At 39.6% G+C, this 25,999-nt stretch overlaps 2 protein-coding genes and 1 long non-coding RNA gene across 3 annotated transcripts; 1 reads left to right on the forward strand and 2 right to left on the reverse strand.

Moving 5' to 3' along the window:
* Positions 1-1,497: 1,497 nt before the first annotated feature.
* LOC117995979 (uncharacterized) lies at positions 1,498-2,670 on the forward strand. The gene has a single exon (XM_034983992.1). It carries the CDS (start codon positions 1,498-1,500, stop codon positions 2,668-2,670), a length of 1,173 nt encoding a protein of 390 aa, XP_034839883.1.
* A 638-nt stretch (positions 2,671-3,308) lies between these two features.
* LOC138404610 (uncharacterized) lies at positions 3,309-16,369 on the reverse strand. The gene is made up of 3 exons (XM_069509175.1): positions 16,197-16,369; positions 6,066-6,850; positions 3,309-3,401 (listed from the first exon to the last, which is right to left on the reverse strand). The coding sequence occupies exons 1-3, from the start codon at positions 16,360-16,362 to the stop codon at positions 3,309-3,311; spliced, it is 1,044 nt and encodes a 347-aa protein (XP_069365276.1). The 5' UTR covers positions 16,363-16,369.
* An 8,557-nt stretch (positions 16,370-24,926) lies between these two features.
* On the reverse strand, positions 24,927-25,740 carry LOC138404607 (uncharacterized). The gene is made up of 3 exons (XR_011238494.1): positions 25,480-25,740; positions 25,121-25,407; positions 24,927-25,048 (listed from the first exon to the last, which is right to left on the reverse strand). It is a non-coding gene; the product is annotated as an uncharacterized lncRNA (long non-coding RNA).
* Positions 25,741-25,999: the final 259 nt, after the last annotated feature.

The following is a 25,999-nucleotide window of genomic DNA, read 5'->3' on the forward strand; positions in this document are numbered from 1 at the left end:
ACGGCCATAATGGCAGTATCATCAGCAAAAGTGGCAATAGTATTGTTTTCAAGGTCTGGAATATCGCAGCCTCGCAGGTATATAATAGGTACAGGACCGGCCCTAAAACACTCCCTTGCGGAACTCCAGCTTTTATACATTTAAGCTCAGAGTAGGCATCTTCTTGTCTTACCCTAAATGCTCTATCTGTTATGTATGATTCCAGGATATCTGCGAATGATTTGGGTAGCTCGTTTCTAATTTTATGAATAAGACCTTCATGCCAAACTTTATCAAAAGCCTTTTCAATATCAAGAAATACCGTGGAACAAACTTTCTTTTCTTCAATTGTTTTTTCTATGGTGTTAACAATTCTATGTACTTGATCAATAGTTGAATGTTTCTCTCTTTATCCAAACTGATGATCTGGTATCAGGTTTTTGTTTTCTAATATTGGTTTCATTCTCTTCAGTAGGAGCCGACATTCCTGTGATTTGTGGTTTTTCTTCCCACACTTCCAACAGCAAGTATTCGGATCGTAATCCTGGTTAATTAGTTTTCCACTATTCTTTGGGTCTTCTTCAGGTTCCGAGTTTTCTGACTTTCTATCGGTTTGCTCCGGCTGGGTATCTCTATACATTTCTTTGTATCGGTCTGTGTTTATCTTTTCGTAGTCTTTTGCCAACTGGATGAGCTCCGCAACTGTGTTGAAATCTTTTAGATTCTAATTCTAAATGTAGACGTACATTTCATTTAATAATGTTTAACTAAGTAAAATCCAGTTACATGATGGTAGTTAAAGTTACAGTTAAGGTTAAACTTTAACCAGTATAGGTACTATTAAAAAGCTGCAACGCACTTGTGGTATTCATATCTCTATGATTATGGTTAAGGGTATTTTGGTCAATTAATAAATCCTGACCTGTGCAGCCCATTTTGCTTTCATTCATAATCAACGTACATTTATAGTCTCAGATAAAACCTTCTTTAGGGGACCATTGTGTCATATTCAACCTTTGTGCAACACAATTTTATTACATAAAGTTTGAATATAACACGTGTCAGCTGAATGGCCCCCTAAAGAAGTCTCTATCTTAACTATGGCTTAGCTGCCTGTCATGCAACTAGACCTAAGACAAGGTAGGTTTACTCCAAGCAGAGGATATACAGCGCCCTGTGTGCATTCAGGTCTTTGGTAAGGCTGTCCCGTTTCTGTAGCGCATCATGAATGTTTGCGGACGTCAGAATATATTGCTTCATCATCATAAACCGATAGACGTCCACTGCTGGACATGGGTCTCTTGTAGGGACTTCCACACGCCGCCTGTCTTGCGCCGCCGCCATCCAGCGGTTCCCTGCGACTCGTCTGATGTCGTCCGTCTACCTAGTGGGGGTCTTCCAACACTGCGTCTTCCGGTACGAGGTCGCCATTCCAGCACCTTGGCACCCCAACATCTATCGGTTGTACGAACTATGTGCCCCGCCCACTGCCACTTCAGCTTCGCAACCCGTTGAGCTATGTCGGTAGTGGTGAACTCGTTTTCGTCAGGCATCGGCGGCGGCGGGTTCCTCCTGCTCCGCAAGAAGGTCGACGGGCAGGACCTCTTCGACATGTTCGACTTCAGGGAGACTGCCCCGGAGAACGTCAGCATCGAAGACCTCCAGAGGCACCAGGACGCATCCAAGATAGGCGGGACGGCGGTCTGCACGCCGGGCGAGGTCATGGGGCTGTACGAGGCGCACAAGCAGTACGGCAGGCTCCCGTGGGCGCGTCTGTTTGAGGAGAACATCGCGATTGCGAGGGGGTTCAGGGCAAGCCGCATCCTGATTGTAAAGCTGCACAACAACAAGGAGAGGGTCCTCGGGGACGAGGGCCTGAGCGCGGTCTTCGCAAGAAACGGCGTGCTTGTCGAGGAGGGCGACACGGTGGTCAGGGAGAACTATGCGCGGACGCTTGAGAAGATCGCGCAGGACCCGATGTCCTTCTACCGTGAAGAGCTTGCCGACAAGATAGTCGCGTCGATCCAGAGAAACGGCGGGTCGGTGACCGGGCAGAACATGGCGGAGTACAGGGCAAAGAAACGCGATGTGATAGAGGGGCAGTACCTGGACTTCAAGGTCTACACCACCTCGCTGCCGACGTCTGGTGTCCTGGTGCTCGAGGCGCTGAAGATACTGGAGCACATCGACTTCGACAAGCTGAAAACGGTAGATCGCGAGGACAGGATGTACATCTTCTACCACATGCTGATCGAGACGTTCAAGTTCATATCTGCAAAGCGGGGCGAGCTTGGCGACCCGGACTTTCTGGAAAGCTACAAGCTTATCATCTCCAACCTTGTTTCAAACAAGCATACTCGGAGCGACATTTTTCAGAAGATTAAGACCACCAACACTCTCGAGCACAACGATTACGAGCAAGCCGTGCCGTTTGTCGAAGACCACGGGACCACGCACCTCAATGTTGTGGACCAGGACGGCACGATCGTCCAGATCACGTCGACCATCAATCTTGAGTTCGGTGCTAACTTCATGGACCCGGAGACAGGCATTATCTTCAACAACCAAATCGACGATTTCTTCATTCCGCAGGTCGAGAACTCGTACAATCTGCCGCCGATGATCGGGAATCTAATCCAGAAGAAGAAAAGACCCTTTTCATCCATCTCACCTATTTTCTGTTATTTATAGTTTTTGGGTAGTCTCAATGAAACGCAGTTACTTCTTTACTCGCTATATTTCTACTGACTCATGCATCGCGCGGCTGCAACCGCGCACCTTTCATTTTCTATGTACCTACATCCTATAACATCCCTCCAACATTATTTTCACAAATAAAGAACCTTATCCACTAAAAGACATAGGTAGGTACTTAACTAAAAATATTTCCTATAATTAATGTGTTTACGAGGTCTTAAAGTCCGACGAATTCGATTGCTCGTATCCGGTATAGCCTGGGCTGAAGGTAGCGGGGAACCCGATGGCATAGGAACCGGCTCCGTGGCCTGGTCAATCCGTTCCGCCGATGCGCCGCCGCTGGGGCAACGTGTGCGAACCTCAAAGTTTACAGTGCCCGTACTGGCGACCTTATCATGTCGTTCGGGTTCTTGGTGTCCTTCCATCCCACTTTCCCCCTCAAATTTGCAAATTTGGTTTTTGTGTCTTTTTATTGGAACGTTACTGTCCATGTACTGTGACTTATTAAGTATAACGATTGGCCAATTTTTTCCAGCACAGTTCCTTTAGCCCAATTTTGTTGTTTATTGTAGATCTTCACCAAAACAACTTCCCCTTCCTTAAAGTCTATGTTCCTTTTTCCCCGATAGTTTTTAATCTGTGAACACTGATTCCTTTTTACCGTTTTTGCTATTTCCCGGTCGGATGACGATGATGATCGCACCGGAGGATTTAGCAAATCCAATCTACAACGTAAATTTCTACCAAATAACATCTCAGCAGGTGACCGATTTGTGGTGGAATGTGTAGAATTGCGATAGTGGAACAAAAACTCATTTAACTTATTATTTATATCTCTTTTTGACGTCCCTGATAAAACTATGCTCTTTAAAGCTTTTTTTACGATCTTGACAAAACTTTCTGCCTGTCCATTGCTTGAAGGGTGATAGGTCGGCGAAGTTAAATGAGAAATACCATTATAACTATAGAAGTTTTTAAATTCTGATGACGTAAAAGAACTGCCGTTATCGCTGCAGATTGTATGAAATAATCCAAATCTTGACATAATTTCGCTTAACTTTTCGATTACTACTCTAGAATTGTACCGTTACTCACATCAAAAACTTCCACCCATTTAGAATAAGCGTCAACCACTATCAAATATACCTTATTATTAAAAGGGCCTAAAAAATCTACGTGTACCCGGAACCAGGGTTCCGGCGGATACGGCCATGGAGTGAGCGGGGCGCGCGGCGGGGCGGCACGAAGCTGCGCGCACACTGCACATGCACCTACTGCAGCCTCTAAACTCGCGGACATCTTAGGCCACCAAAATCGCATTCTTGCCGAGGCCTTCATTTTAGTAACACCCGTGTGGCCCGTATGCAACTCCTTAAGCACTGCGCCTTGCATAGCTTCGGGTATTACGAGTTTCGCCCCTCTCATTACGCACCCGTTTTCAAACGACAATTCATAACGATAATTAAAATACGGCTTTAGTTTATTATCCATCACCTTGTTTGGCCAACCGTTCAAGAGATAACTAGTAACTTGCATTAATATTTTATCCGACTTCGTACTTTGTTGAACATCTTTAAAGATCGCCGGCATTGAATTTGCGTCCTAAATGTAATAAGAATAGGAGCTATTATCGATTGTGCTACTTTCACTTCTAATCTGTTTACATTGATTATTACATTTTTTTGGTACTAATTCTGACTCATCGCGGATCGTGGCGCGGCTAAGGTAATCGGCCGAGTTATTTGCACTACTGACGTATTCAATACTGTAGTTATACGCTGCTAGGAACAACGCGTACCTTTGTAACCGGTTTGCTGTAATTTCAGGTATACCACGGCCTGGTCGAAAAATAGATAATAATGGCTTATAATCGGTTCTCAATATAAATGGCTCTGCTCTGCCATATAGATATTGGTGGAACCGCCGCATCCCGAATATAATTGCCGTAGCTTCTTTTTGTATTTGACTATACTGTTTTTCTGCTGCACTTAATGACCTAGATACATACGAAACGGGCCGTTCCTCGCCATCGTCTTCTATCTGTGATAACACTGCACCGAGACCGTAGGGTGACGCGTCAACTGTCAAAATTATCTTAGCGTCAGGATTAAAATGTGCTAAAGTATTTTCAGAAGCTAACTGTTTCTTGATTAATTCAAAAGCCTCCGAATGTTCTTGTTCCCATTTCCAATTAATATTTTTTTTTAATAAGGAATGTAAAGGACATAAAATACTAGAAGCATTTTTAATAAAACCCCTATAATAGTTTACTAAACCCAAAAACGACTTAAGTTCGGTACGGTAACATTTGTGGGAACATTAGCCTTAAGAATAGCCTTCACTTTGTCTGGTGACTTATGTAACCCGTTTTTGTCGATAGTATATCCTAAATAAGATACCGACTCTTGGAAAAAATTACATTTATCTTTTTGTAATACAAGTCCAGCCTTTTCAAGTCTTTGAAAAACCTGGTTTAACCTCTCTAAATGTTCTTGATCATTTTTCCCTGTTATTAAAATATCATCTAAGAACTGAAGCACTCCATCTATCCCTGTTAAAATTAACTCTAATGTTCTTTGAAATATAGCCGGCGCACTTGACAACCCAAACACTAATCTCGTGTATTTAAATAAACCCTTATGTGTATTTATGCACGTCAATAATTGTGAATCTTCTTTTAACCTTAGTTGATTATATGCATTAGATAAGTCTAGTTTTGAAAATTTTACACCGCCATGGAGTTTAGAAAATAATTCCTCAATACGAGGAAGTGGATATTTTTCAATTAAAAGTTGTTTGTTAAGCGTCGCTGAGTAATCTGCACACACCCTTATGCTTCCATTACTTTTTAAAACCGGAACTATTGGGCTTGCATACTCAGAAAACTGTACCGGCTCAATGGCCCCTAAAGACATTAATCTATTCAATTCTGCTTCTAGTTTATTACGTAGGGCAAAAGGCACCGACCTGGCTTTAAAAAAAATAGGTTTAGAGTCTGGTTTCAAATTCAACGTCACTTCAATGTCTTTGCAACACCCTAATGAATCAGAAAAAAGCTTTGGATATTTATTCATTAGGGCGTCAACACAGTCTTCTTTCGCTGTGCAACTATTTATTGGGCATATTTCTAGATTGAATTTATTAATGAAATCACGGCCTAGCAGGGGTGGCCCGCCTCCTTTTACCACATAAACATCTATCATTTCCGTTTTATTTCTGTATTCAAACTTTAAATGTAACATTCCTATTGTCCGAATAATGCTGCCATTGTAACTTTGCAGAATTCTTTTGTTTTCCAATAATTTATGCTTAGAAAAATACTTATAATATGTAGAATCAGAAATAGCCGTTACAGCTGATCCTGTATCTAATTCAAAACACAAAGATACACTATCCACCACAATCGTTTCCCGCATCGGTTGTCCGTGATAGCTACGAAGATTAAATATGAGTCGCTTACCATCATCGCCATCGACCTGCTCATCCGAATGAAACTGTAGGAAATGCTGGTTGTCCTGTCCTTTCTTGGCGACACAGGCGCGCTGTATATGACCTTTGACCCCGCATAGCCTACAAGTAAACGACCTATATCTACAGATTTGGCTATCATGACCGAAAACGTTACACACGCAACACTTTTTTTTATTAGCTGGCACTGATCGAGACGCACTTCCTTTCTTAGCACTATTCACTTGTCTTCCTTGGGACGACCCTGGTTGCCTGGCCGTTACTGCGTGTACCTCGACGAAAGGTGATAAGGCCAGATCTTGAGATGGCGGCGCTGTCGTGGCTGCCTGTCGTGCTCCCTCGCTAGCCCAAAATACACTTTCCGCCCATTGCAACGCTTTTTCTATTGTCATTCCCTCGAGGGACTTCTCGAAGAGTCGTTCCCGAACTTTGCCATTCGCCATACCGAGGACGAATCTGTCGCGCAGCATCTCATTCAGAACGACGGCCGGAAAACTGCAATCCTTTGCTAATCCTCGTACTCGGGCGGCCCACTCGCTCAAGGACTCCCTATTACCTTGACAGGCACTATGGAATTTAAAACGTTCCGCAAACCCACATTTCTTTGCTTTGAAATGTCCATCCAGCAACGATACAACTTGGGCGTAAGACAGATAGGAAAGCTCATTAGGTAATGCTAAATCCCTAACGAGTTTATAGGTAGGTTGTGACGTTGTAAATTTTGAACTACTAACTAGCGTCTCGCTTTTAATAAAAATCTATTTTGTTCAAAGTATGTTGGCGCCACCTAGCATCAAGGTGCAGAACTACGCGTGGGTCGATGTTCAGAGTTCATTCGAGCCACAATAGATGGCATTTGCTTCGTTGTCAATTGTCGTAAAAATAAAACAAAACACGATAATATCATTTGTTTATTGTTAAGTCATTAACAAAACGGTTCTTATAATATATCCTTAGGTTCCGCAAATATTCGAAGGGAAATTGGCTTTATGATCAGACTAGCTGAGAGCGGCCACACTGGGGTTGCGTCTGGCAACACCGAGCTTGTGAGAATTAGAATTTTTCTGGAGTCAACATGTGAAGACGATTTTTTTCGTTCCAGGAAAATCTCACTCTCTTTCGCCCATGGCTTCGCCTGGGAAAATACAATTGTTATAAATTTAGTCATCCTATCGTATTTCAATATTTCATCAGTTATGGTGAGTGAAAAATCAAGTGATGTGGATTCGACAAAATGGCGGTTTGGTTAGAGAAAATCCTAATTTCATGATTTCCTTTCAGTTCCAGTTATTTTACTTTCCCAAATAAATGAGGATAATGGGTTTGTGGGTGGATTCCTGAAAACCATTGGTGGCCAGGAGTTCAATAGGTGAGTTGTGTTTGATCGGAAAATTCCACGTGTCGAAATTTTGACACAGCACAAATGATAACCTTGTTTTTCTTTGTTGCAGGGTTTTGTTTTTCTTCTTTCCGTCTTTAATTCTTCTGTTCGTTTCTAAATTTACGTTTTACGGTTTTGCACATTCACGTTGGCAACTTAATTTCTATGGATAAGACTTGGTGAAAATCTTTGTAATGAAACATTTCGGTTGTGAAGAATCAACTAAATTGAGTTTTGGATCTTGGCCGATGCCGTCCAGCTACATTGCAGTCTTCGCACCTACAAGTAAGCAAATGTTTTGTATCCTGGAACAGTTTAGTGAACCTTCTTAGTGTATGTGTACAGTAAGAACCCTGTCTTTACTACTGAGCTTTTATTTTGAAACAATTTTATGAATTTTACTGTGTCATTGTCTATTCCATGCCAATGGCATATTAAATTTAAAACATAGATTTTATGTACTATCTACCTAAGGCATTCTAATGTATCTAAATTAAGTCTTGGCGTTAAGCTAGAATTACTAAGCATTATTAGCCATCATTATGTATTAAGCGACCCCGGTAAAAGTTACATTAAAAACAATTTTGCCTAACATCTAGCAAATTTCATTTATAACACCTCATATACATTACAAGGGAGTCGACGGCTAGCTTCTTTTCTTTACTAGGTAGATAGATCAAGTAATAAAGTATTTTTTTCATCTAATCTTTGTAAGGTGGTAGATTATTCCGTATCCGGGTATATTTCCATTCCGCTCAATTTACCACCCTTACAAATGGCGCCCGAACGTTTTTTTTTATATAGTTATTTCAGTATTTTTTGAGAAATTTTGTGAATTTTATGAAATGTACTCCGCTGATTGTACAATTTTCTAAGTAGTGACACATTGCAAAAAGCACTAAGCTGTTTTTTTTTATGGTTAACTAACTAAATAATAACTAATAGTTAGAAATTTTGTCTGATAGTTTAAGTAATTTTCTGAGTATAGTCCAACATTTGTTTTTTCTTATTTAATTAACACATTATAAATGGTGCTTAGGCCGTTTAATTATGTTATTGACTTACCTTGGAGGTGTATAAGTGAATGTTTGCCTTCAGTTTAGTAATAAACATTGCTTAACTGAGTTGTTGTTGGGTTTTGCTTTCAATAGTAAGTACATCTTATGTTTGAAAATTTCGGTAACTTAGTATAATTAAAGTTTTGAAACGCTATGTGCTGTTAACTAGTTACACACATACATTTATAAATACTAAGAGTTACAACTTGTGAAACTAAATATATAAACTATATTCAGAGATTACATTAAGTTCAATTGTGAAGTTATGAACAAATTTTTTTGTCAGTGACTTGATATTTCATTATTTTGTTGAAATTTTGTTTAGAGCTGTGTTAAGGTTATGATAAAAGCTACGTCACACACAAAACATGTTAAGTTTAATTGAATGCTGGTAGTTTAAAGTGACATTTAGAAACAGATTTTGATGTATTTTAGGTTATGTATTAAAAGTGTAAAGTAACAGTCATCAAACCATTGCACAATCTCTTTGTTTTTTTTTGAAAGATAATATGCTAGTCAGAGTTCATTGCAACTTTGCTGCCTGTTTACTTTTGTAATTGTAAAGGTTGTAACACACTGTGTACTCATAAAGGTGATACTGCACCTTACAATCATTTATTCAATTTTGGGAAGTTTTATTTTGTTATATTTTGTTTACTATAGTAATAATATGTGCTTGTATTATTAACAATATTTTGGAATAGGAACATAATTGATAAAATAGGTTAGGATAGACTTAAGAATATTGTTTTTGTTGTGTATTTTGCTTGTGTATATTTAATAGTTTAAATAACTTCTTTTGTGTTTGTGTTTAACCAATTTGTATAAGGCTAAACATAGACAGTTACACAAGCTCGATATTTTGTTAAATGTGTTTTGACTTAACACAATGGAACAGACTTTTGCCCAGTTTCATTCACTTTTGAAGGACGAATTGTGTTATGAGGTATCCATTCGTTCCGAAACTCCAGCACCTACAGTGCTAGGTTTAAAGAAACAGTTAAAACAATTAATTCAGGAAATTCCTTCTGAATCTATTTTAGAGACGGATTTCACTTCTGAAAGTGAGTTAGGGGTTATTACTAAAAAACTTCTAGACTTAGAAGATTTATTAAAAAAGTGTTGTGACACTAAAGATAGACATGCCCTCTGTAGGTCTAAAGCTTTAGCTTCACATTTGTACTTTAGAATTTTGAGAATACAGTGTTCCGAACTCAGCTTAATAAGTAAGAAGAGTGAATTACATACAAAGTTGCAGAGTTTGATTTCCAGATTAGATGCTGACAATGAGTCGTCTCACGACGAATCACTGGATTCCGATAGTACCGCCGTTGACTGCACTGGTGATAAAAATGTTGCCAAGTGGAAGTTAAATTTCAACGGACAGGGTGATCCGCGCAGTTTTATCGAACGCGTTGAAGAATATAAAAGATCTTATGGCGTTTCAGATGGAAAATTATTTGTTTCTGCATTTCATCTTTTTACAGGCCGAGCATTGTTATGGTACAGAGGCAACAAATGTCAAGTTTCGTCTTGGTCAGAATTGAAAACTTTATTTTTAGAGGAATTTGATGCAGTAGATTATGACTACAGGTTGCTAGGTGAAATTCGAGCAAGAACACAAGGCTCTGAAGAACCTGTGTCTATCTATTTCGCTGTAATGTTTGGCATGTTTTCAAGGTTGTCAACACCACTTTCCGAAGAACAAAAGTTACAAATTTTATTACATAATATTCGCCCTTTTTACTCAGAACAATTAGCTCTTGTTGACATTAAGTCTGTCGCAATGTTGAAGGAAAAGTGTCGCAAACTAGAGGCTGCGAGGCAGCGTTCCGCTTTATTTTCTGAGCCTACTAACAGTAAGGCAACTTTAAGTTCAGAGTTTGCTTACAAACAAGTGACAAAACAGATAAACACACTTTCAGTCACACCTGCACCTAAGGTTGATACAAGTAAAGGCACTGATTTTACGAAAACAAATAAACAACTATGTTACAAGTGCGGCAAGGGTAACCATTCCTTTAAATTTTGCAGGACAGTTCCGAAATTTATTAGATGTTTTTCGTGTGGACGTCAGAACTTTACAGTAAAGACATGTCCAAGTTGTAGTAAAAAGGCGATTAGTAAACCCGCTCCGGACAAAAATTCAAAAAACTAATTAGTAAGAACTGTGCAGAGACACAAGTAAATAACTTGGTCATTAACAACAAAACATCCCTTTTACCTGACACAGTTCTGTATTCAGTGGATAAACGAGACTTTAGGCCACATTTAAAGGTTTTTGTTGACGGTTTTGAGATTACAGGTTTACTAGATTCCGGTGCTTGCGCGTCAATTTTGGGTAACCAGGCGCACAAGGTTTTTTGAGATTCGGTTATAAATTGCATAGCAGTATTGATACCACCTTTTCAGTGGCAAATGGAGACAAACTTGATTGCATGGGTTATATGTTTATTCCGATTACTTACAATTCCGTAACTCACATAATAAAATTTTTTGTAGTACCCTCTATAATAGCGGATGTTATTTTTGGTTGTGACTTTTGGAAAACATTTCAGTTAGCCCCTGGCATTTTTGATAATTTAGAATTAATTAAGGCACCTTCTCAATTTTACAATATTTGTGCGATTGATAATGAACAAATTCATACCATCACTTCTTTTGAAAACTTATCATCTCAACAGAAAGAATTAGCCCAGTCTGTAGTAAATAAATTTTTAGATATTTCTTCAGAGAAAATTGGATTGGGTAGAACAAAATTAATTGAACATGTTATTGACACCGGTGATGCCTTGCCAATAAAAATAAAACAATATCCACTTTCTCCCGAAAAGAAGGAAGCTTTAAGCAAAGAGTTAGATAGGATGCTGGAAATGGACGTAGTTACTCCGAGTGAAAGCCCTTGGAATAACCCAGCAATTTTAGTGAAAAAGGCAAATGGAGACTGGAGATTTTGCCTAGATTGCAGGAAATTAAATTCAGTGACAAAGGGGGATTCATACTCAATACCGTACATTCCACAAATTCTAGATAGTTTGAAAGAGGCAAGGTTTTTATCATCGATTGATTTAAGTTCAAGTTTCTGGCAAATTCCGTTAGCTGACGACTCTCAGGAAAAAACCAGTTTTACAGTTCCTGGTAGAGGGTTATTCAAATTTAAAGTCATGCCGTTTGGCCTATGCGGTGCACCAGCACGACAGCAGAGGTTAATGGACCAGTTATTTAATCAAAATTTTTGTAGTGATATGGAAAATGGAATAGTATTTTGTTATATAGATGATATTGTTATTTGTTCTGCTGATTTTGAAACCCATTTAATTTTATTAAACAGAGTTCTGGATAAACTAAAAATGGCTCAACTATCCATAAATTTTGATAAATGTAATTTTTTTAGAAACTCTTTGAAATATTTAGGGTATATAGTGGATGAATTTGGTTTACGCACAGATCCTGGAAAAGTTGCCGCAGTTTTGAACTTTCCGACCCCAAAAACTGCACAGGAGGTAAAGATTTTCCTAGGCACTTGTTCTTGGTACAGGCGCTTTATTAGGAATTTTTCAACCATCGCTGCACCACTCAATAGACTAACGAGTAAAGGAAAGAACGCACCTAAATTTGAGTGGAGCGAACAGGCAGAGGTAGCATTTAATACATTGAAGAATGCGTTGGTAACCGCACCTGTTCTTGCGGTACCGAATTTTGAAAAACCATTCAAAATACATTGTGATGCTTCTGCATATGGTGTTGGCGGTATGCTAACGCAAGAAACCGATGGTTGCGATCATCCCATTGCGTATGTCAGTAGGAGCCTAAATAAAAACGAAAGGAATTACAGCGCGACGGAACGCGAGGCTCTAGCTGTGATTTTTGCAGTGGAGAAATTTCAGGCTTATTTTGGTTCCAAGCCAGTTACAATTATCACAGACCATGCATCCCTAAAGTGGTTCTTAAATTTAGAAAATCCCTTAGGACGACTCGCCAGATGGGGTTGTAGATTATCACAGTATAATTTTGTTATCGAACATAGGAAGGGTTGTGATAATGTAGTTCCGGATACCTTGTCGAGACTCATACACATAGATGTAGTTGGGGATCGTAATGATAACTCTAGTCAACAAGTTTTGGTAGATGACTGGTATGACAAAACATTTAATGGCTGTAAAATCAATCCAGCAAATTTTCCGAATTTTTGTATTTTGAACGATAAACTATATCGTTACAGTAAATGTAAATACCAGCTTCTCAGTGAGTTCGACTGGAAAGAGGTAGTCCACAAGAACGACATCCTTAGAATTATGCAACAAAACCATGCAGATGCAACTGCAGGTCATTTTGGTGTGTTCAAAACTCATCGCAGATTATCCCTCAGATATTTTTGGCGTGGTATGTATAAGGACGTGGTTGAGTACGTTAAGAATTGTGATACTTGCTCTGCGTATAAACACACAACATCAGCCACTCCAGGTTTGCTAGGGAAGCCTCAAGTCTGCGAGAGACCTTTTCAGGTCATTTCGGCTGATTTAGTCGGACCTTTGCCTAGGTCTAAATCAGGATTTACATTTCTTTTTGTGGTGACGTGTTGTTTTTCGAAATATACAATGTTGTTCCCGTTACGGCGTGCCACAGGTGCCGCTGTTGTTAAAGCGCTAGAGAATTTTGTATTTTTGAACCATAGTGTTCCAGAGACTGTGATTGTGGACAATGGGTCCCAATTTACAGGATCTGAATTCCGTAATCTCATTAAGCGTTATAATATTCCGAAATTACACTACACACCACTGTACACTCCGCAAGTTAACCTTGTTGAGAGGTACAATAAGGTTGTTATGACTGCTGTAGCCGCTTTTGTGAAAGATAACCACAGGTCCTGGGACGAAAACCTGTACAAGGTCCAGTTCGCCATAAACAGTGCGGTTAATGAATCCACTGGATTCTCCCCGTTCTTCCTTGTCCACGCTAGAGAACCGGTTTTAAATGGTTCCTTCTATAAGGACACGGATAAGGAGTACGAGGCTGGAATTCCAAGGGAGGAATACGCAGGAAAGTTTGGAACTTTGGAGGACATATTTGGTCAGGTTAGGAGAAATTTGTTTCAGGCTCATGCAGAGTATGCAACGCATTACAACTTAAGGCGTAGGTCTGCAAGCTATTCTGTTGGGGATATAGTGTGGAAAAAGACCTATCCACAAAGCGACGCTACAAATTTTTTCGCAGCTAAGCTGGCACCTAAGTATGAAAAGTGCAGGGTTGTCAAGGTTTTGTCACCTTTGGTTTACGAACTAGTTAGAGTAGCTGACAACCACACAATAGGCACTTGGCATATTAAGGATATTAAGAAGTAGATATTTGCCATTACTTAGTTTGGTCTAAACTGTTTGAATATTTAAGTTATCAATATTCAATTAGGAATTTGTATGAGTGTAGTGATGTTCTGAGTTAACAGTTACATTACCATGGTTCAGTTGAGGATGAATGTAGTGGATGTATGTAGGGATGAATATGTGATGATTGGAATGCTTGTGGTAGACCAACCGGATGAGAAAGTAAAAATGCAAATATCGTACTTTGGGGATAACGAAAAGGGGGGGTTTTGTGTTTTGCTTTCGTTCTCCTTCTAGATAATGGATCATTTCTGTTATTTTTCCGATTCTGTTCCGAGATCTATTTTCTAGGAGAGTTATTTTGTTTTTTTTTCTCATATTCCGATTTTGATTCGGTTTTATTTTCCGAATGTGATAGAGAACGGTTGCCATATCAGATGGACCCGTTCACAACCAGATTTTCCGTATTTGTTGAGTAACAAATATTAAGATGGTAGTTTAAAAGAGTGAACCACCGTAGGCCTAGACGCATTCTATCAGTCAGCTGAAGAATGATGCCAAGATGTTTCCACTCAAGCGTCTTAGACACCATGAAGTTTTTTTGTATATATTCTTTTTAGAAGTTAGGTTGTGTAGTTAAGTATAATGTATAAAACCTTACACTGTTTTCAGTATATTTATTTTGTTAGACAATTTTTCCTCGTTAGTAGTAGATGTGCGTTCACGCATAACTTCTGTGTTTTTTTGTTTGTTTCAGGCAAATTGTTAGTAGTTGTTGGATGACGCTGAGGGCAGCGTGGTTCAACCTGTTGAACCTTTTCGTAGGAGGGGAAGTATTGTGACGTTGTAAATTTTGAACTACTAACTAGCGTCTCGCTTTTAATAAAAATCTATTTTGTTCAAAGTATGTTGGCGCCACCTAGCATCAAGGTGCAGAACTACGCGTGGGTCGATGTTCAGAGTTCATTCGAGCCACAATAGATGGCGTTTGCTTCGTTGTCAATTGTCGTAAAAATAAAACAAAACACGATAATATCATTTGTTTATTGTTAAGTCATTAACAAAACGGTTCTTATAATATATCCTTAGGTTCCGCAAATATTCGAAGGGAAATTGGCTTTATGATCAGACTAGCTGAGAGCGGCCACACTGGGGTTGCGTCTGGCAACACCGAGCTTGTGAGAATTAGAATTTTTCTGGAGTCAACATGTGAAGACGAATTTTTTCGTTCCAGGAAAATCTCACTCTCTTTCGCCCATGGCTTCGCCTGGGAAAATACAATTGTTATAAATTTAGTCATCCTATCGTATTTCAATATTTCATCAGTTATGGTGAGTGAAAAATCAAGTGATGTGGATTCGACAAAATGGCGGTTTGGTTAGAGAAAATCCTAATTTCATGATTTCCTTTCAGTTCCAGTTATTTTACTTTCCCAAATAAATGAGGATAATGGGTTTGTGGGTGGATTCCTGAAAACCATTGGTGGCCAGGAGTTCAATAGGTGAGTTGTGTTTGATCGGAAAATTCCACGTGTCGAAATTTTGACACAGCACAAATGATAACCTTGTTTTTCTTTGTTGCAGGGTTTTGTTTTTCTTCTTTCCGTCTTTAATTCTTCTGTTCGTTTCTAAATTTACGTTTTACGGTTTTGCACATTCACGTTGGCAACTTAATTTCTATGGATAAGACTTGGTGAAAATCTTTGTAATGAAACATTTCGGTTGTGAAGAATCAACTAAATTGAGTTTTGGATCTTGGCCGATGCCGTCCAGCTACATTGCAGTCTTCGCACCTACAAGTAAGCAAATGTTTTGTATCCTGGAACAGTTTAGTGAACCTTCTTAGTGTATGTGTACAGTAAGAACCCTGTCTTTACTACTGAGCTTTTATTTTGAAACAATTTTATGAATTTTACTGTGTCATTGTCTATTCCATGCCAATGGCATATTAAATTTAAAACATAGATTTTATGTACTATCTACCTAAGGCATTCTAATGTATCTAAATTAAGTCTTGGCGTTAAGCTAGAATTACTAAGCATTATTAGCCATCATTATGTATTAAGCGACCCCGGTAAAAGTTACATTAAAAACAATTTTGCCTAACATCTAGCAAATTTCATTTATAACACCTCATATACATTACAAGGGAGTCGACGGCTAGCTTCTTTTCTTTACTAGGTAGATAGATCAAGTAATAAAGTATTTTTTTCATCTAATCTTTGTAAGGTGGTAGATTATTCCGTATCCGGGTATATTTCCATTCCGCTCAATTTACCACCCTTACAAGGTTCCGCACAACTACTCAACAAAATCGCCCGCCGCTTTTCGCCTGACTCGTCCGCGTCATCGTCGATTTCATTTGCGAGAAACCATTGTTCTATGCGTCCTTTGTACAACTCCCATTCCTGTGTTTCGTGATTAAACACTGTCAATAAGCCCACTGACACTTTATCCATGCTTGCTCGCGTTTTAATCATTCGTCGCCACTGTTATTTATAGTTTTTGGGTAGTCTCAATGAAACGCAGTTACTTCTTTACTCGCTATATTTCTACTGACTCATGCATCGCGCGGCTGCAACCGCGCACCTTTCATTTTCTATCTACCTACATCCTATAACATTTTCCTGACCAAGGACGGTGAGATTTTCGCATTTGGCGGGACTGGCGGAACAAGAATCCCAACTGCAATCTTGGGGACGCTTGCGTACTTGTTTCTGGGGTACACTCTTGAGCAGTTTAGCGATCCTCCTTGGATGCACGAAAGCTGTAAGCCCGTTAAACAATTCACTCCAAATTTAAATAATTTGTCTGAGTCTCAAACGGTCGTATTTAATACTGTCATACCAGAAAGGCCTCTTACATTGGCTATCGCTGAATGCACGTCCTCTTGGACAAAAGTGCTACGCACATTTGTTTAGTTTTGCGAAATTGCGTAAAGAATTATCTAAGCGTTCATTGGTGATAGCACATAGCGTTTGCGTGTGCGAAGGAGAAGCGGTTTGCGTTAGCGGGGCTTGACCCATAATAATATATCCAAGCGTGGTTTGTAATGCGTGAGGCATACCAGGCGGCGCCGCTACGCGGCCTGATAGCAAAATTTGCGTAAACATTTCGACACCTCCTACGTATAATATCGTAACTGCATTTTATCAACTTTACAGTAGAGCTGTTTTGCAAGCAGATTAATGATGCTCATGAGGTCAAATACTGTCGTATAGGAACCAAATTTCGCATACAGCTACATTTTTATGGGTGGAACATTACCTTTGAAAAGGTTACTTGATTTTTTTGCCAGATTTCCTTAAAAATCACATACGATATTTTACTTTGGAAAATATCAATCGTATTTCATTGTATATAGTACTTACTATACTTTACGTCGAAGATAATGTAGGATTAAATAATTTTTGATACACATACGATAATTTACATCGATACTAATTAAATAATAATGTGTATTACGACAGTATACTATAGATTAAAGTCATTATAACGTAACGCGGGTAATATATTGAGGAATAATTTCTTTCCTTAAACTAAAATAATATAATGTATTTCATAATTACAACAGTCCAAATAAACATCAACTACTCTCAAAAACTTAAAAACTAATCAATGCTTTTTTCATTATTATTATGGTTGTAATATTACTAGTAGTGTTATATTCGAAAAGATTATTAAATCCCTATAATTACGGAGACAATTTTGAAATAAAATATATAATAATTTAAATCCGCGACACAAAAGTCTCTTTCAGAAACTAAAAATATAATAAACTTTCTTTACTTATTGGTCGTAAGTATAATAAACTTAACTGCTCAGTCTTTAAAATTACAAAACTAGTAAAACAATAAAATAAAAAATTCTAAAAAATTAAGCCAAATCCAAATTAATTGCCAATTTTATTCTGGTATACTTTGGGAGAAAATCATGATGAGCACTGGGGATGATTTGAGCCTTGCACATTAAGTCATCTTTTTTTGCCTTTGAAATCAGCCGTCTATGGTCACACAGAACAGTGGATACACATTGTTTTCTGGCAGACACCTTCATAGATAAAATATGATAATCAGCAGCTAAATCATTTTTATAAAACAACTTAAAAGAATCTTCAGGTTTGACGAAGACGTCTCTTATTTTATTCCATTGCATTTTATCCCCATGAGTGTTTTCAACCTAATTACCCTTTGACAATGCTTCCTAATTAAAAGCATCGGTGTATTTTAATTCCTCAACTATGTAAAGCTTTCCTTTTTGCTTAGCCCAGCGTACGTACGTGTACACAAATTATTAATTTACTGAAAATGTGTTTAAAAACATCTTTTAACATACAGTTAAATGATTTCCTTGAGTTTCAATGTTACCAGTCTATAAATTTAAGTAAAATAACGCTTATATTCAGTATCAGCAAAAACCTTGCGTTTTATTTGATTCATAACCAAATTTGCCATGACCCCAAAACCTATTGAAAATCAGTATTCTTTCTTCTTCATAATATGATACGTAGGACTCAAAGATTTACCACACCTTACAGTAACCATCACTACTTTCATTAACTCATACTGCTTGCTGAAGTTTCTTAGCATTTTCCTTTTGTTGTCTTTCCATTTAGTAACATGTCAACGTCTGATATTTCCGTTTCTTGGGTTGTTCTTCTTTTTCCTAGAAGTTTGTATGAGGACGAAGACAATGGCGAGTTTGCTTGCGGAGTGTAAACCAAATTAGTTTAGGTTGAATCAACAGCCTATAGTGGTGAACAAACCAGGGATAAAAGTAGTTATCGCAATTAAAATCTAGACAATTTATTGTCCAGTCTGGTGATGGATATTGTGTAATATTTTGAATAGCTGCTGAAAAATCTTCATCTAGTTCTAAAGGAAGGGACAAACTATTTTATAATTTTGAAATTTTATTTTTAAATACTCATCCTACTATGAACAATATATGATAAAATATACATGTACAACGAATTAATTAAAACTTTTTGCTTAACATCACTGTTCCCTACTTTGTTACGTAAGTGAAACACTATGTCTTTGATGTATTTTCTCAAAACCAGATAAGCAATCCATCATTTGGTTTATTCCCACAATATTTGCGTCAGAGGGGAGTAGTGGTTCTGTGAAAAAAAGTACAAAATATCTTATAATTGAGATTTTTTGAAAAGAATACTATTGTAAGTTATTTTTTATAGCGTAGTAAAATATCTTAAATACAACATAAGATAGAAAATCACGAAGAAATTCCGACGTAAAGTATTGTAAGTACAAATACGGGAACCGTGTATATATTGATTCCATCGTAGAGTATCTTAAGTATATACTTACGATATTTGAAAAGTAACTGAGATCGAAGTAAAATATGGTAAGTCATACTTAAGATATTTCACTATGGGTATTATACAATTTTATATTTATATATATATTTTTCATATTAAGATATTATTAATATAAGAGAAACACATAATTCACCTTCTCTCCTCATAGAATCCTCTCCCGCGTAATTAATCGGTACTAACAGTTACGATCCGGTCGCGCGGCTCAACGATGACCCCACCCCCGCGTATTGTATGGGAACTACACCATACTATATTTTACTTCGATCAAGATGAACATACGATAATTTACAGTCTTATTATCTAAGGTTCTATTGTAAATAAAAAAAATTTGATTAGGCCAAACGATAATATATGTAATAAAGTATTTGAAAATCGGTAAAAGTCATTTTCGCCAATTTGTTGGTTACGATACTATACGTAGGAGGTGTCGATTTGCGCGCCTAAAATCATATCAACCTTACTTGGAAGGTGATAGGTATTGTCCGCGAGTGGTACGCTTTCTAAGTAGTTGAGCAGCGACCTTTCAACTGGCGATGTAGGTAAGTGATCTGTGATTTTGTCGACAATCAACGGCGTAAGTGAATATGTTTTATCATTAAAGCGTGAAAATATTGTAATACTACTTATACCCTTAATTCTACTGGACCTGCCTCCAAACCCGTTTACAACCGCAGGATAAGACATGGTCTTAGCAGTTAAATTTAAGCGTTTAACACAATCACTTGTGACATAATTATGTTGCGATGCATTATCTATAAGACATTTGAGTGTGTACGCTGTCCCTCTAGAGTCTAAAGCACGGACGCAGGCGGTTGCGAGCAAGACGGTTGTGCGTATGTGCATACTATTGTTTAGCGAGCAAAGCGAGACTGCGGGTTGACTTTGTGATTTTGTGTCAGAAGGGTAAAGTAAAGTAAAGTAAAATATGCTTTATTGTACACCAAAACAAAAACAATAGACATATAACAAATACAGCATGTACAATAGGCGGCCTTATCGCTAAAATAGCGATCTCTTCCAGGCAACCTTAGGGTAGAGGATATAAAAATTAAAGAAAGCGGAAGGGGTGTACTAATAAAATAAAGTAAATACACATAATATACGTATGTATATATATATTTTTTTTTTATTATTAACATACAAGAGAAAATTACACATAATAGGTAGCACGCATTGTAAAAACACAGACAATACATATACATATAGATGGATCAGTAGACGCCCGGCGCGTATGAGTTCAGATTGCAACTAACTGCGTGTGCGATTCTTTTGCTTGTAGATGCGAAGTGAAAGGAAGTAATTAGGAATGTAATGCGATAGGAAATGTGTATTTATAAGGAGCGTGAGGGAGAAGGTAGTAGGTGTTGGTTTGGCGCGTACAATCTGAATAATGGGAAATCCGAGGCAGTTCGTCATTTTTCTCAAGAAGGGGCTATAAGAACAAGTATCTACAGGATAATCAAACATGAAGACTCAGGAGAGACTGATTTTAAGAATATTCCGGGAAGGCAACGTACTATAGCAACTGTGGCCCTACCGCGGTTGTTTGACAGCTACAATGTCACGATCGCAATCATCTCTGATTGGTTAATGCTCGCTCACTATTGGCCACAATGCATTGTTGCAACAAGAATCGCACAAATTCAGCCAATCAGAACAATTGAGATTGTAATAATGATTGATGCAGGTTTTAGACAATCGCCCTACTGATCGAAACATAGATAAGGTAAAAAAGGTTTTTAAAGAAGCACTTTCAACATCTGTGAGGACTTTTTTTTTTTTTTTTTTTTTTTTTCTCTAGGAGGAGGAAAAATCCCTAATGGACTTCTGTCTATCGACAGGGTGTGTCCGACTCGCACGGACTAAAAAGACTTCCCCCTCTGCGAGATCAGCACGGAACCGTGTAACATTACTTCGTGCTGACCCTCTGGTTGCTCTCTCTCCTTTTTTTCTTGTTTTTCTCTATCCTCCCTTCTCAACATTATGGCTCTCAGCATCTGACCGTATCTGTGCCACTCATTTTCGCTTGACACCATACGGGCTACCAGATTTTGGGCGTTGACACTGTCGCTTGCTCCCTGTGCTGCTTCTCTAAGATCCGCGCACGCGGGACACTCAAAAATCGCGTGTCTCGGGGTGTCTTCCTCTCCGCAAAAGTAGCAATTTTCAGTAGGCGCTTTCCCTATTGCGAAGAGGTAGGTGTTGAACACCCCGTGGCCGCTGAGTGCTTGTGTCAGCCAGCGGTCTACTTCCCCATGCTTCCTCGTGTGCCATTTTTTCAAGTCGGTAATGAGTGTTCTGGTCCAGGTCCCTTTGCCTGCTCCCGACCATTCCTTTACCCACTCCTTCAAGGTATCTTCTCGCACTTCTAAAAGTGTTTTCTCCTTGCTATCGAACAGCTTAGCACGTTCTTTTACCAGTTTTGCAATAGGCACAAGCCCGGCTATCACTAGCACGGCTTCAGTGGAAACTGTTCGATATGCTCCACAAATACCTATAGCAAGTCGCCTTTGGACTCCTTCTAATTTCTTTCTATACAGTTCCACCTTCATAGCTTCACTGAATATTGGTGCCCCGTAAAGAATAATGGAGTGGGCCACTGATGCCAACACCCTCCTCTTGCTCGCTCTAGGCGAAATTTATACCCCAAATTTTCGTAGTTTTCCGCTCTTTTCCGACTCGGACGGTGCCCGCGCGTGAGGACCGTGCGCCTGACCGCTTTTCCGACAATTTTCGCGCGGAAAACGCGGAAAATCGTGCGCCGATCACAGCATAGACATCTGTACCGAGCTGATATAGCTAAGTGGAATTTCTCATACAAAATTCATAGATTTGCTTAAAGAAACTGCATAAATCCTGCGTCGTTGTCCCGGTTCTTCGAATTTTCACGTGAAAATCTCTCAGGGCGTTGCTTTCCACCGGCCCCAGCGTCCTGCGAAAGAAAATCCAAAATTAAAATTTTCAAAAAATTTTCACTTACAAAATTTTTCGGCAAAATTTATACCCCAAATTTTCGTAGTTTTCCGCTCTTTTCCGACTCGGACGGTGCCCGCGCGTGAGGACCGTGCGCCTGACCGCTTTTCCGACAATTTTCGCGCGGAAAACGCGGAAAATCGTGCGCCGATCACAGCATAGACATCTGTACCGAGCTGATATAGCTAAGTGGAATTTCTCATACAAAATTCATAGATTTGCTTAAAGAAACTGCATAAATCCTGCGTCGTTGTCCCGGTTCTTCGAATTTTCACGTGAAAATCTCTCAGGGCGTTGCTTTCCACCGGCCCCAGCGTCCTGCGAAAGAAAATCCAAAATTAAAATTTTCAAAAAATTTTCACTTACAAAATTTTTCGGCAAAATTTATACCCCAAATTTTCGTAGTTTTCCGCTCTTTTCCGACTCGGACGGTGCCCGCGCGTGAGGACCGTGCGCCTGACCGCTTTTCCGACAATTTTCGCGCGGAAAACGCGGAAAATCGTGCGCCGATCACAGCATAGACATCTGTACCGAGCTGATATAGCTAAGTGGAATTTCTCATACAAAATTCATAGATTTGCTTAAAGAAACTGCATAAATCCTGCGTCGTTGTCCCGGTTCTTCGAATTTTCACGTGAAAATCTCTCAGGGCGTTGCTTTCCACCGGCCCCAGCGTCCTGCGAAAGAAAATCCAAAATTAAAATTTTCAAAAAATTTTCACTTACAAAATTTTTCGGCAAAATTTATACCCCAAATTTTCGTAGTTTTCCGCTCTTTTCCGACTCGGACGGTGCCCGCGCGTGAGGACCGTGCGCCTGACCGCTTTTCCGACAATTTTCGCGCGGAAAACGCGGAAAATCGTGCGCCGATCACAGCATAGACATCTGTACCGAGCTGATATAGCTAAGTGGAATTTCTCATACAAAATTCATAGATTTGCTTAAAGAAACTGCATAAATCCTGCGTCGTTGTCCCGGTTCTTCGAATTTTCACGTGAAAATCTCTCAGGGCGTTGCTTTCCACCGGCCCCAGCGTCCTGCGAAAGAAAATCCAAAATTAAAATTTTCAAAAAATTTTCACTTACAAAATTTTTCGGCAAAATTTATACCCCAAATTTTCGTAGTTTTCCGCTCTTTTCCGACTCGGACGGTGCCCGCGCGTGAGGACCGTGCGCCTGACCGCTTTTCCGACAATTTTCGCGCGGAAAACGCGGAAAATCGTGCGCCGATCACAGCATAGACATCTGTACCGAGCTGATATAGCTAAGTGGAATTTCTCATACAAAATTCATAGATTTGCTTAAAGAAACTGCATAAATCCTGCGTCGTTGTCCCGGTTCTTCGAATTTTCACGTGAAAATCTCTCAGGGCGTTGCTTTCCACCGGCCCCAGCGTCCTGCGAAAGAAAATCCAAAATTAAAATTTTCAAAAAATTTTCACTTACAAAATTTTTCGGCAAAATTTATACCCCAAATTATCGTAGTTTTCCGCTCTTTTCCGACTCGGACGGTGCCCGCGCGTGAGGACCGTGCGCCTGACCGCTTTTCCGACAATTTTCGCGCGGAAAACGCGGAAAATCGTGCGCCGATCACAGCATAGACATCTGTACCGAGCTGATATAGCTAAGTGGAATTTCTCATACAAAATTCATAGATTTGCTTAAAGAAACTGCATAAATCCTGCGTCGTTGTCCCGGTTCTTCGAATTTTCACGTGAAAATCTCTCAGGGCGTTGCTTTCCACCGGCCCCAGCGTCCTGCGAAAGAAAATCCAAAATTAAAATTTTCAAAAAATTTTCACTTACAAAATTTTTCGGCAAAATTTATACCCCAAATTTTCGTAGTTTTCCGCTCTTTTCCGACTCGGACGGTGCCCGCGCGTGAGGACCGTGCGCCTGACCGCTTTTCCGACAATTTTCGCGCGGAAAACGCGGAAAATCGTGCGCCGATCACAGCATAGACATCTGTACCGAGCTGATATAGCTAAGTGGAATTTCTCATACAAAATTCATAGATTTGCTTAAAGAAACTGCATAAATCCTGCGTCGTTGTCCCGGTTCTTCGAATTTTCACGTGAAAATCTCTCAGGGCGTTGCTTTCCACCGGCCCCAGCGTCCTGCGAAAGAAAATCCAAAATTAAAATTTTCAAAAAATTTTCACTTACAAAATTTTTCGGCAAAATTTATACCCCAAATTTTCGTAGTTTTCCGCTCTTTTCCGACTCGGACGGTGCCCGCGCGTGAGGACCGTGCGCCTGACCGCTTTTCCGACAATTTTCGCGCGGAAAACGCGGAAAATCGTGCGCCGATCACAGCATAGACATCTGTACCGAGCTGATATAGCTAAGTGGAATTTCTCATACAAAATTCATAGATTTGCTTAAAGAAACTGCATAAATCCTGCGTCGTTGTCCCGGTTCTTCGAATTTTCACGTGAAAATCTCTCAGGGCGTTGCTTTCCACCGGCCCCAGCGTCCTGCGAAAGAAAATCCAAAATTAAAATTTTCAAAAAATTTTCACTTACAAAATTTTTCGGCAAAATTTATACCCCAAATTTTCGTAGTTTTCCGCTCTTTTCCGACTCGGACGGTGCCCGCGCGTGAGGACCGTGCGCCTGACCGCTTTTCCGACAATTTTCGCGCGGAAAACGCGGAAAATCGTGCGCCGATCACAGCATAGACATCTGTACCGAGCTGATATAGCTAAGTGGAATTTCTCATACAAAATTCATAGATTTGCTTAAAGAAACTGCATAAATCCTGCGTCGTTGTCCCGGTTCTTCGAATTTTCACGTGAAAATCTCTCAGGGCGTTGCTTTCCACCGGCCCCAGCGTCCTGCGAAAGAAAATCCAAAATTAAAATTTTCAAAAAATTTTCACTTACAAAATTTTTCGGCAAAATTTATACCCCAAATTTTCGTAGTTTTCCGGTCTTTTCCGACTCGGACGGTGCCCGCGCGTGAGGACCGTGCGCCTGACCGCTTTTCCGACAATTTTCGCGCGGAAAACGCGGAAAATCGTGCGCCGATCACAGCATAGACATCTGTACCGAGCTGATATAGCTAAGTGGAATTTCTCATACAAAATTCATAGATTTGCTTAAAGAAACTGCATAAATCCTGCGTCGTTGTCCCGGTTCTTCGAATTTTCACGTGAAAATCTCTCAGGGCGTTGCTTTCCACCGGCCCCAGCGTCCTGCGAAAGAAAATCCAAAATTAAAATTTTCAAAAAATTTTCACTTACAAAATTTTTCGGCAAAATTTATACCACAAATTTTCGTAGTTTTCCGCTCTTTTCCGACTCGGACGGTGCCCGCGCGTGAGGACCGTGCGCCTGACCGCTTTTCCGACAATTTTCGCGCGGAAAACGCGGAAAATCGTGCGCCGATCACAGCATAGACATCTGTACCGAGCTGATATAGCTAAGTGGAATTTCTCATACAAAATTCATAGATTTGCTTAAAGAAACTGCATAAATCCTGCGTCGTTGTCCCGGTTCTTCGAATTTTCACGTGAAAATCTCTCAGGGCGTTGCTTTCCACCGGCCCCAGCGTCCTGCGAAAGAAAATCCAAAATTAAAATTTTCAAAAAATTTTCACTTACAAAATTTTTCGGCAAAATTTATACCCCAAATTTTCGTAGTTTTCCGCTCTTTTCCGACTCGGACGGTGCCCGCGCGTGAGGACCGTGCGCCTGACCGCTTTTCCGACAATTTTCGCGCGGAAAACGCGGAAAATCGTGCGCCGATCACAGCATAGACATCTGTACCGAGCTGATATAGCTAAGTG

The sequence above is a fragment of the Maniola hyperantus genome, unplaced genomic scaffold (genome assembly GCF_902806685.2).
Source record: "Maniola hyperantus unplaced genomic scaffold, iAphHyp1.2, whole genome shotgun sequence".
Lineage (NCBI taxonomy): Eukaryota > Metazoa > Arthropoda > Insecta > Lepidoptera > Nymphalidae > Maniola > Maniola hyperantus.